Raw genomic sequence first — 12,750 nt, 5'->3', positions numbered from 1 at the left:
ATAATAAATAATTTTAGTTGCTGAGGAAGTCTCAAATAGAGACGAAACGTTCAACGGATAAATATAGTGTTCATCTTAATTAAACCCGTCCAAAAAAACAACTTCCCTAAGAGTAAACTTAGTAATAAATTATAATATTTTTATATATGTCAAACATATTATATAGAATTTGACTTTGTATTAAAGGGAAGATTCACACGAGGACAATACTGATAGTTGGGAAACGGTACAAGACTGTATAATTATGATAGTGACGCATCCTGATTTATATAAAAGGCCACAGACATTTTGGGAATGGGCGACGAGTTTAGTTAAAATGGCACGGGACAATAGAGGAAAATCTTTTTGTGAGATTTTAACAGCTATGGGCGAAGCTTATAGTAGATCATTTTTACTTGCTCTCGCAGGTGAAGGAAATGATACACAAAAATGGACTTCTCAAGGATTAGTTGAATTACTTTTGGAATGCGCGGAACAAGAGGGACGATATCCTACAGATGAAATTCGTAGTTGTATTCCATTTGGGTTTTGGTTTACATTACAGGATGATTTATCTACACTTGATCCACCACTTGAAAGTAAGGCGATAGATGCTTTAAAACCAATATATGCACGATTAGCAAACGCATTATTAAGGAAATCTACGCTACCTTCGTCTCCAAGTGAAAGTGGAGATACGGACGAACAAGAACTCTTTCGATGTTATAGGCAAGATGCTGCAGATACATTGGATTATTGTTATAGAGTTTTAGGAGAAGATTTATTAATACTTCTTGGACAAAGATTGAGCGAGCCACTTGACAATCCAGAGAAATGGGTTGATGTAGAATCCACGTTGCATGCTTTCGAAGCATTAGCAGACAGAGTCGGTTTGAATGAATGCCGTTACATTCCTGCTTTAATGGATTTGGTTGTATCTCATATACCTTATAATCTTTATCCCGAAGAAGTAAGTATTATTCAATATTAAATAAACACATCGTATATATTCTAAACGATTGTTAATATATTTTGTTTCTATTGTAGGTACTAGCATGTTCTTGTTCAACAATGGGTGCATATGCCGAATGGATAGGAGAAAATCCTGATCCTTGGCTCGGAAGAGTATTACAACTTGTAACATTAGGTCTTTGGAAAGGTCCGACTACAACACCTCGTGCAAGTATGGCACTGAAAGATATAACAAGAGAATGTGGAGTATTTCTTGCACCATTTGCACCAACTATTCTCAATACAATAGGACGAATTCTTCCAAACGTAACGTCAGAAGGAGGAGAAGGTCAACGCCTTATGTTTGCTGCTGGAAAATTATTAAATACACTTTCTACGGTTGAGGAACAATTAACATACTTAAATGCAACATTGGGCCTATGTATAGTGAAAATAAAAGATTTGTTGAGGCAGCCAATACTCGCAGCACGTTTAACGGTCACGAATCAATTAAGAATGGCTACTATGCTATTTGCAACTTTGGAATCACCTATAGGAAAGGCTGTATTAGATGGACTCTTGCCGATATTTAATGAAATTATTACACATCCTGAGTGGAGTCAAGACAATGCTACATTAGAAGCAATGTACATATGTTCCCAAAAATCATTGTCTTGTCTATCAAATCCAGAAATAGATGCGCGTCCTTTACTTACTATTTTATCAACTTCTTATAAAAATTGGCCCCATCCTGCTGCATTGAATTTATTGAGTCAATTAGTGATATTATTTGGCAAAGATCGGGATAGCATTATATGGCCTGTTTTTGCAGAATTAAGTTCTCTAACGTTAGGTGGTATCAAAGCATGCCAATCGGTACGTGGGGATTTATCTGACTGGTCTGATTTAATGGAAGCATATTTATCATTACTTGCTCAAATTTGTAAAAAGAATGGTGAAATGTTACTTCAAGTGACCGATCAAATTCCTGACATGTTACGATGCGGTAAAATATTTCTTTTAATTCTCTCTCTCTCTCTGTGAAAATATAATGAAAATGAAAATAATTATATTTATTACGTTTACATATGTTTCTTTTTTTTTTTAGGTATTACTTGTTTAGTACTTCCAGAAACGGGGACAGCAAAAGCAGCAGGATGTTTTCTTGTCCATGCTATTATGCAAACTCCGCGCTTGCAAAATTTTATTCGACCAATTGGACAAGAACTAGTTTTTGTAATCCTACAGTGTGTTGGTATGGTATAAATTAATGTTTAATATTTTAACCCCCATTGCGCGCGAAGTTATATCAAATAAAAATTATATGTATAATTTTAGCAGGGGAAGTGGTTCGAAACAATTTAGATCCTCATGCAGAAGTTTTATGGACATTGAATAGAATGTGGTCATCAAATATGTTAGAATGGCTTCGTGTTTCACTTGAAAGTCAAACTGGACCTCTAGCTAGTAATATTGATAAAGAAACTTTTATGCGTGCGGTTTTACGAGAACGGTCAAGTAAACGTCGACTTTGTGAACTGTTAAAAGAATTTAGTCTTAAGTGTCGGCAAAAAACTATTGGGCTGTAACAATGCGCTTTTTCGAATAGATTCAGGCGTACAAGGATTTAGTAAGAACTGATATTAATCTTGAAGAAATATCTTCGTAATATATATATACAAAATCTAAGAATTTATTTCTATGTCAAAAAAGACATATTTATATATATTTTTAACTTCATTATGTAATTAATTAAGTGATCCTGTTAGCAATGAAAGTAAAATTAATATAAATGAGTGATTGCATAAAATATTATTTTTATTTAACTTATGTTTCAAATCATTATTTTGTATACTTATAAATTTAAATTTTACTTCTATATTATAAAATATCTCTGTTTGCAGTTAAATCACATGTCTTTTAAATTAAAAACGACTGCTAAAAAGATTTTTTTTAGTTTTAGTACAACTGTAGTATTTGTTATATACAGATAATTCACGTTTATTGCAACATTAAGTGTTACAAGTATTTAAGTATAGTATTGTTGTCAGTGTACCTAAAGGAAAGACAAAAGTAAAAATTAGGGATGTAAAAGAATGTATCACTTCAGGATATAATAGTTTTACAAAAAAAATGCGATGAGAAGGATATATATTCTTGTGCATTTGCATTCTGAAACAGATACGTTCTGATTATAGTCATACATAATAACAACAAAATAAACAAAAGAGCAAATATATATTCTGCAACTTGTAAAGATTATACATTTTAATTTTTTTACATTCGCAAAATATCAAATTAAATGTAAAATTCACTGTTCGTCTTTTCTTTTGTCCCATTACACGGTAGAAATAAAAATAATAATATTTTGAATGAATATACTATTTGCAAACTATCTTGATTCCAATTTTATTAATAGATATTCCAACTAAAAAATATCTGTCTTCATGATCACAATTTTTATAAACATTTTCTCCGAAACAACAAAAGTTGTTGACTAAATATAAAATACATTATTTTCACCATATACTTTCGTATAGTTACATATAATACAATAACTTAATTGTGAATAATAATGAGCACTAAATTATTAAACCTCTGTTTACAAATATTTACCCCGTACAAGCATGCATCCGGACGGAAAGTTTCATTTGTATACCGAGACTTTTTAAAATAAGAATAATTGTGAGACATGTTTTATAAGAACTACTAAAATAAATGAGTCAATTATATCCTACACATTTTGCAGAGAAATAGAGAAATAATGAGCTCTATTGGATAAATACAACTATATTTATATATATATTATGCGACACCCTACACCACTTAAATTAAAAGTCTTTACTGTCCACTTCCATTAGTCGCTGGAGGTGAAACAAATTTGGCAGCAACACGTGACCGTTTAGGTCTTCCAGATTTCGGTAATTTTGGCGAAGGTTGTAAATTATTTTGTACACGTGCTTCTTTTTCAAGAGTTTTGTTAACGCTTTGCGTTTTCGGAGGCTATATAAAACATTTCAATATTTTTATTCAATAATAATACCCGTACAAGAGAAATATAATGTGATTAAAAACATTTGAACATACCTTAGGGAACGTTTCTTTCTTTTCTGGTTGTTTAGTTGATTGTTTGTTAGTTGATTGAGAATTGCTTGCATTATTTTGCAACGTTTCCTTGTTAGTTTGTCTCGTATTAATTTTCCTACTTTTCTTTTGGGCTTGCAACGGTACGAACGACGTAGCATTTTTCACTTCGGATTTTGATTTATTTGTCGTTTGTTTCTCTTGTATTTTAATTTGACTATTATGGGGCGGTGGCGGTGGCGGTGTCATAAGGGGAAATCCTGGATTTTGTTGAACTTTCATATTCCATTTTGAACAATGTGCTATTGGATTTTCTGACGTTTGATAGGGTTTCGACATATATGGTAATACCACGGGGGGTGGTCTTATATTTTGTAACCAAGGACTATTTTGTCGCATATTAACCCATTGTTGCGAAGGTTTTAATAAAATGTTCGTATCAGGCTTCTTTACCTTATCTAAATTTAATTCCTATATAATACAATAATTTTCATTAATAATATAATGTAAAAAAACAAACAAAAAAGGAATCATCGTATCTGTTAAATTGTATATATTTTACCTCATATACTTTTTTTGCAACGTTTTGTGTTGCCTGTGGAAGATTCAAACCTGGATCTCCTACAAATACTTTCGCGTCTGGTAAAATAATTTGAGCTTGTATCATGTTAGTCTGTTTATATACAAAATAATTATATCTTGGTACGCCCAAACCAAGTATTTGGTAATGATTTAATAAAAGTGTATAATAACAAATAGAGTTTTTGTTATCTTTGATTTCTTTTCTCTGTTGTCTAGCGTACTGCAAATAGAAAAAAGAAAACAGAATTAAAATAAAGAAAATAAAGATAGAAACACAGACAATCATACAAATGTTAATGGCAATTTATGTTTCGAGCATAAAAACAATATTATGCTTACATCGAATAATTTTTGAACTAATGGTGGGGCATCCGATGATTTTGGGGTTTGAGATTGATTTTGATTTGTGGAAGTACCACTTGATTTACTTGGCAAATTTATCTTTGCGTTGTCGTCAGATATTTTCAGCACTTCTTTCAAGAAAGCACTGGGATCTTGTGACTGAAGGTTAGAAATATTGTTAGGATAAATTAACGCTAAACTTATCATGACTGATTTATATTTAAAAAAAAAACTCAACGAGGGATAAAAATTTGGTAGATTTAGTGTTAAAATAATAACATTAAATATGTTCTTTCTAAAACAATAAATCTTCTTTGTACAAAAATAAAATATTATAAAAGATTCTATAATAAAAAAAAATATATATATATATTTCTATAGCACAAAAACGATAGTGAAAACATAATATCTATAAAAATGCATAATAATATCTCATTAATGCACATTATCATCATTTTACATAAAATACTTACTATTTGTTTACTTTTTTCTGTAGTCATTTCGTTAGATTTAACGATAGTTGTCGTGGGAGTTTTTGAAGATCCACTTGAATCCTACAGGGTATTAAAAAAAATATAAAAGATTTATAAATGTCTACAATATTTCTAGGAATTATTAAACTGACCTCTTTTTTATGCAATTCATTCCATAATTGTTGAAATTCCGAGGATAATTGCTTTGATGCTTTTAATTCATTAGAAGGCTTATTATTACTGTGCATTTGAATTTTTGTATTTTGATGTCGCCTCCAAGACATCTCTGTTGTCTCATTGGATGGATTCTCCATTCCTGATTTTCCATGTTCTACTCGTTCGCCATAACTAATGTTAATAAAGTCAGTTATTGCTAATTTGTAACCACGATTCGCGGAACATCCATTAAAAGTTAGTCCACCTTTATAAATGAAAAAAAAAAAAAACAAATAATGAAATACAAAATTAATTAATTAGATAAATCTTCAAGCAAAGATTGGCAAAGAGACTTTTAATTACCTAAAAATGATTTATCAAATAATACGTCATAAATACTATCTATAGCGACCTTTGCTTCCTGAATTCCTATAATAGTTCCTTTATAACCAACTGGTACAGTAAAACTTCCTCTGACACAGACAATTCTATCTAATAATCTTGTCTGACATTTTGGATCGGGTGGTAGTTGACGTGAATATAATTCAGGATTAAAAAGTAATTGTGGCTTTACTTGCATAACTATTTTGTTTGAACTCCTATACGCTTTATGATATTTATCCACCTCTTGTTCTATTTTTTGTAATATTTCTGATTCCAGTACATTCACCCCGCAGGGACGACTTTCTACTTCTCGAGAGTGTTGTTCTTTTAACCAAGCTACTATGCTACTTAATTCATCTGATCTATAAAAGTACAGAATATTTTTTTTAATGCATTATAATATTACACTAATTATGCGATAAGTGAAATAATAACACGTGTTTGTAACGTACGATTTATCAAATAGCTCTTCTTCGCTAAAAACATCGATCGTAATACTTTGAGTCAATCGTTCAAATAAATTAGGAAACTTTGCCATATAATCACGTATAAGTTCAACAGCCTTTTTACTGTACAACCATTGACTATAACCATATTCTTTCTTGGTATAGCCTGGTACCTGTTAGATTTTCATATTTTTAGAATAATTTTAAATTCATAGATGAAATATAATTGATGATCATTTAAGATTTCACGAAATTACTTACTTCTTCATTTCTTTTATTAAACTTTAGATTTAATCCGATATTAATAATTTCTCTTGGATTATTCTGCGCTATATAAATTGTTCCAGTAATTCTACTTAAAAGATGACTGCTTATTCCTAGTCGTTGAGCAGCTGTGCTACCATAAATATATTGTGTTTTTAATTCTGTGTATGCTTGTTTCACCGCGGTCAAATTTGGTTCAGTTACAACATTCACAGATATTTTTATTCTGTTAGAGTTTATATTGATCTTTGGTCCAACGATCTATTTTATAAATAATTTCAAAACGCATATATCAAGAATGTAAAAAATGTGTTAACAAAAATAATATAATGAAAATACCTCTCCCATTGCACCATAATGTGGATGGCCTAACATAAAGCAAATATTTCCTGGTATAAAGATTTCATCGATTGTTTTATGCACAGGAATAGCAGAATATGTAGGAATATTTTTTAGTATAGTTTGATAAGCATAAAACATTGGTGTCTCTTGCCACTGCTTTTCTACAGACAATTTTCCTTTTGCTTCAAAAACGTATTTACTGCCTATTAATGGTTGTGCATGAATTAAAATATCAGTTTTTCCAATGTCTATACCAAAACGATTTAGATACCTGTTCATACAAAAATAATTTATGATGCAATAACTTGTTAAAAAATGCGCTTAATAGTAATCAATTATTTTTCTTACGTTTCACTAATAGATTTGACTTCTGAATTCCATTGAGTTATACAAGCTCCTTTTAATTCTTTCTCAAATATATTATTAGAAGAATATCCTAATTGTGGAGTGATTAAATTTATTCTCTTTTTAAAATCAGATACACCAAGGACAAAAGCTTCTCGTAAATAAGGCCACTCTACAAAAATGGTTTTATTTAATAAAGAGGCAGCAATTGATTTTAGATTTGGTTGTTCCTCTTGTGGTTGTATATATAAAATCATATTGTCATTTCTTGACGCTTGTTCAAATATTTTCACCTATTAAATAAATTGAAAAATTGTTAGAACAATAAATAGGAGAAATCCTAATAAAAAGATAATAGATACAAAATAATAATTTTAATTGTTAAATCCGATATTTGATTTTTATTTATATTACTCAATTAAAATTTTACGAAAATAATATGTAAATGCTCGATAATATTTATAAACAAAATACCTTAGCTTGTTTTAATTCTGCTGTATATCGAATATATTTTAGAGTAGGAAATCCAAAATAATATACATCTAAGTTCACATTTGGATGTAATCCTCTTACTAATTTTTCTTTAGGAACATAGATATCTTCACGATTTATTATTTCTCTACGACTATGGTTGTCAATTACAGGTAAATTTCCAAGTGCATGGCATAAACCCAAAACCTCTTCATCGTATGAATACATATACATTGGACCATGCTTATTTCTTTCACATTCTTCCGCTGTAAATTGTCTATAATACGGCTTCATAGCTATTGACAAATATTTTATTATATTAAAACTAATTATTATCAAAATTATTACACTTATTTTATTAATATTATTACTACTACTACTGTTAATACTATTACAAATATTAATGCTGTTAATTTATTAATAATATTATATTAATTTTATATAAATATTATTATTTACCATTTATTAAAATTTTCTCATCGATAAATGGTATAAGTACAACAGCTTCCCAGTCTTGTTTCTTGCCATTTAAATCAGTTTTAAAATCAGATGGATAATAATTAATAATAGGTGATTCTTTTTCAATTAACAATGGTTGCAATGCCTCCGGTAATAATTTTCTGCTATACGGCGGTAATACTGCTAATAATTGTTGAAACGGCTCGAAAGGTTCTCCTAGTTCAAAATCCAAATTTATGTGTCTAAATCCTTTTATATCCGAGATATATGGAGCATAATGATGTGGATAATACCAAGACCAACTGCAGCATCCATCGTAATAGTAATGTAAATTCCATTGAATTGCTCTTACATATACTTCTGCTTGGGACCGTAGAACATCTCTAAAAAGCAACTGCATTGTATAAATAATTTTCAAAAGAATGTTCAAACATTCGTTGCTTAAATTGAAATTGAACATACTTTAAATTCATATGGAATATAACAAAAACACTTACTCGTTGACATCTTTGTATTCTAATTTATTCATATAATAATCTCGTTTATGTAAAATAAATTCCGTACTATATGTGTCACTGTCAGACTCATCATCCAATTCATCTAGAGAATACTTTGTTATTTCCTCTTCCAAATCTTGCTGTAAAATAAAATATTAAACAAAAGTGATTATAGAATTCAATCAGTTTATAAATATTTAAATATATATACATATATTATACGTTAAAATAAATACCATTTCCATATCTGCAAAAGGTTTTAGTATATTGTCAACTTTTATAGAAGGAGAACAAGATAGTGAAGAATCATCATCTTTTAAAGAAATTTGTTCATCGTTTTTTGTATTCTTATTTTTATTTATTTTAGCTTCTAAATATTTAAAATCACAGTAATACTCTGCAAAGTTTTCTACATCAATGCGACTAAGTCGTTCCATGAATACTTCAAAACGATCTAATCTTAGTTTTCCTGATTCGTTTATATAGCCTAAATTGATAAATATTATAATTATTATCGTTTATATATATGTATTATGTTATGATAATATTTATTATATTATTATATTTTTGTATGGTATTACATACCATCTAAAGTTGGCAAGACTTCCATATACGCATGATATAAAAGTGGTAACGCACCACTATGAATATTTAAATTTGGTAAATTGGGAATAAAATCATTTCCCACGAGAAAGCCCATTAGTACCCAATCATCGATAATATGTTCAATATCAAATGGAAAGGACAATTTATCTTTGATGGGAGAAAATTCATGACTTAAATATTCCCTTAATAACGATAAATGAAGAAGACAAAACTTCGTTTCTTCTGGTGTCAAAACTTTTTTGTGCTTTTTTCCAAACTTAACTTCTTCCCTTAATAACGAAAAATTTCGTTCGTGTGTACAAAGACCCAACATTATTAGGTCTGCATCTAGGCCATATAAGCAATGCCTAGTATTGGGATTATAGTCTTCTTGTGATTTTAAATATCGTATATAATCCATGATTTTGTGTTCTCCTTCTCCTACTACCTAAAAACGTTTCAAAATAAATATTTATTTCTTTTTTTTTCATACGCATATATCATCTGTTTATACTCGAGGGTTTTTAAGCAAAGTCATTTATATTTAAATACATATAATTTCCATATGTATAGCAATATGACAAAAACAAATCGCAAAGTAGCTGATAATACGAGTAAAAAAAACCTTCGAGTGGAAAAGATTAAAATATAAAAGCATTGTAATGAATACCTCTGAACCACTAAATAATATTTTACACTTTTGCCAAAGTTTATCCGTTGAAATTTTGTAAATTATAAAATTTTTTAATTTCTTATTTATTTCTGACATAAAAAGAGTTCCTGGCGTTATACAATTGGAATCAAATATATTATCCTTATTGTAAGTACCATTCGCTATTTCTTTAGCTTCTTGTATCTCCGCAGTTTTTGCGGTTCTAAAACGACGAGCTCTTTGTTGATTAATCTTGGCTCTTGGAGCGACACCATCAATAGCAATAAAAAATAACTTTTTAGGTTGAATCATACCAAACAATATTTCAGTATAATGAAATATATTGTTAAATATTTCATCTTGCGTAATACGAAAACTTATATCATTGTCGTTTGGATGTGAACAAGTATGTATGATGCCATTCATATCTAAATATAAATTATCAAATTCTGGAATCTGTGTAAAGAAACAAAATATGTAACTTTTCCTTAGACCTGAACATAATATGTATTTAAGAAAACAATATTTGAACATTTGTTAAAATGAATTTAAGTTTAATAATAAAATATATACACAATTAGAAAATAAATGAAAGAATAATAAAAATTATAATGATATGTAGAAAAATGTGATTTTCAATTAGTAAACATAAATATATACCTGATAATCTTTTAACATTTCGCTTAGACAAGGATATCTTTCGCTTATATATCTAAAAAATTTGGGTATACCCATTTTGGTCCGTGCTTTTTTTTATTCAACAATAATAATAATATTTCAAATGATATGCACGTATATTACAATGATTTCACACAATCGTTTATCTTTTTAAATATTTATATAAAAATTAAAAACTTTGACTATAAGTGTTTTATACCAACATTAATATACGTCTTCAATAAAATGGGTTCCTAAAGATACGAAAGTTGGAGCACTTTGTTTTCAACGGAACCTGACATGTAAACGTTGTTCGCTAGTTACACTTTGCTTTACCACATAACCAATCATAACCAACATTGATTCATTAACTTTTTCTGAACGACCAATCATATTTGATAAAATTTCGTAAGATTGTAATTTTTATTTTAAAGTTATGAAAATTTTTCGAAATTGCACAACTAAATTGAATGTTAATTTAAACAAAACAAAAAAAACAATTATCACTGTATACGATAAGTAAAAATTGTTTAAATAATTTATCAATCTTAATAACTTAATTTTTTTTATCAATAAACTTAATATTTGTTTCTTTCTGTTATTAATGATAGTGTTGGGAGCATTTGATGTATTTAATTAATAACATATATTTAATTTTATCTATCCTATATAGATTTTACAGGCTTTTAGTATTCTTAATCAGTTTGTGTTTGCATAAATTATCTTTCATTTATATTTAAGTATTTATATGAATGTATTTATAAAGTAAATATATCATATAAAATATCAATGGTATATATTATTTCTACAAATGTTTCTTTCTTTAATAAGTCTTATGAAGTAGGTTCTTCTGCTTTTAATAAAAGATCTCCTTTCGGTTTTAATTTGCTATCAAGAATTTTTTGTCGTTCTTCCTCTTTTTCTTGTTGTAATCTCTTATGTCTTTCAACCGCATAATCTATTTCTCCAACTAATTTATGAATTCTTACCTAAAACATCGAACATTATCAAAAGGTTTTTCTATTTTCTATTAAGAAATATAACTAACACACAGATATTAATTAATAATTTTGATATAAGTATAATATACACACGGCATATTCTCGTTGTTTAATTATACGAGATTTTTGTCTAACTCCAAGCGGTGTTGGTCTTCCATCAAGAAATGAATAATCTGGCTTATTTGTTAAAGGTCCAAATGCATTCGGATTTTCTGTTAATCCTTTTCTGTAATAATGAACATATAATAAATAGGAATAGAATTAAAATAGAAAACAATCAACGAGATAGTATAGCTTACTTCCTTCTCCAATCTTGCTTTAATAAATTTATGTAAGATGTATGAAATTCATTGTTGACAATGTAAAAATCTAAAATGAAATAAAATAATAACCTTAAAAAGTGTTATTGATAATAGAATAGATTATGAATTAATATACATAAATTAAATATATATACATATGTATAATATATAAAAAAAACATTTTCTACTTTTTATTGTAATAAGTAATAACATTTGTATACTAACTTGCATAATTATTACGGGCAAATATTTTTGATATTTTGGTTAACATTTTGATGATTTTGATAATATATATTAGATATTATTAAAGTTTTCTTTTCTAATAACACATTTAATTATTATTTATGTTATAATTTGTCACTGACTGTAATTAACAAAATAAAATTCAAAACATTTGTTTATAAAAGCAAAGAATACAGAAGTACATAGAAGCTCACAAGTCCACCTTTCGCGTAACTAAAATTAACTTAGTTACTACCGGTACTACCAGTGGGCGAGAGTAGTTACTTAACACGATGACGGTATGATAGTGTATAATATATCCTTTAATAGTATATGTAATATATATATAGTTATATTGTAAAAAAAATAAAATTTTAAATAATTATATTTAATTTTTAGTGTATAAGCATCTGTTTGCATTCAGAAATGCATTTATATATATATTTTAAATAATATATATACAGTAAAACCTCCTATAACGCTGTAAGTGCGTTCCGCGTTATATGGAAACCGCGTTATAAGAAATTGGGATTTAACCGTACAAACCAAGCTAATT

The 12,750-nt window shown here is 28.4% G+C and overlaps 3 protein-coding genes across 3 annotated transcripts in view; 1 reads left to right on the top strand and 2 right to left on the bottom strand.

Annotated features, from left to right (window-relative positions):
- Positions 1-2,875, top strand: part of LOC106790419 (importin-13) — a 5,435-nt gene extending 2,560 nt beyond the window's left edge. The window contains exons 6-9 of the mRNA XM_014755283.1: positions 187-949; positions 1,027-1,936; positions 2,039-2,185; positions 2,269-2,875. Coding sequence (XP_014610769.1) covers positions 187-949; positions 1,027-1,936; positions 2,039-2,185; positions 2,269-2,519 — 2,071 coding nt within the window. The 3' untranslated portion in view covers positions 2,520-2,875. The remainder of the gene's footprint in view (positions 1-186; positions 950-1,026; positions 1,937-2,038; positions 2,186-2,268) is intronic.
- Positions 2,876-3,154: 279 nt separating this feature from the next.
- On the bottom strand, positions 3,155-10,961 carry LOC106790418 (5'-3' exoribonuclease 1). Its single transcript, XM_014755281.1, has 18 exons — positions 10,673-10,961; positions 10,031-10,468; positions 9,361-9,808; positions 9,012-9,262; positions 8,776-8,915; positions 8,279-8,661; positions 7,823-8,115; positions 7,352-7,641; positions 7,001-7,274; positions 6,659-6,922; positions 6,404-6,570; positions 5,931-6,313; positions 5,564-5,832; positions 5,412-5,492; positions 4,936-5,097; positions 4,577-4,816; positions 4,018-4,485; positions 3,155-3,933 (listed from the first exon to the last, which is right to left on the bottom strand). Exons 1-18 carry the CDS (start codon positions 10,745-10,747, stop codon positions 3,772-3,774), a joined length of 4,788 nt encoding a protein of 1,595 aa, XP_014610767.1. The 5' UTR covers positions 10,748-10,961; the 3' UTR covers positions 3,155-3,771.
- Positions 10,962-11,300: 339 nt separating this feature from the next.
- LOC106790417 (39S ribosomal protein L52, mitochondrial) lies at positions 11,301-12,450 on the bottom strand. Its single transcript, XM_014755280.1, has 4 exons — positions 12,198-12,450; positions 11,970-12,039; positions 11,764-11,896; positions 11,301-11,658 (listed from the first exon to the last, which is right to left on the bottom strand). The coding sequence occupies exons 1-4, from the start codon at positions 12,241-12,243 to the stop codon at positions 11,503-11,505; spliced, it is 405 nt and encodes a 134-aa protein (XP_014610766.1). The 5' UTR covers positions 12,244-12,450; the 3' UTR covers positions 11,301-11,502.
- Between the last annotated feature and the right edge of the window lie 300 nt (positions 12,451-12,750).

Source organism: Polistes canadensis, unplaced genomic scaffold, assembly GCF_001313835.1.
Source record: "Polistes canadensis isolate GaletaPanama2010 unplaced genomic scaffold, ASM131383v1 scaffold_238, whole genome shotgun sequence".
NCBI lineage: Eukaryota > Metazoa > Arthropoda > Insecta > Hymenoptera > Vespidae > Polistes > Polistes canadensis.
Note: the sequence above shows the minus strand (reverse complement) of the source record. Positions and strands in the feature narration are given on the sequence as shown.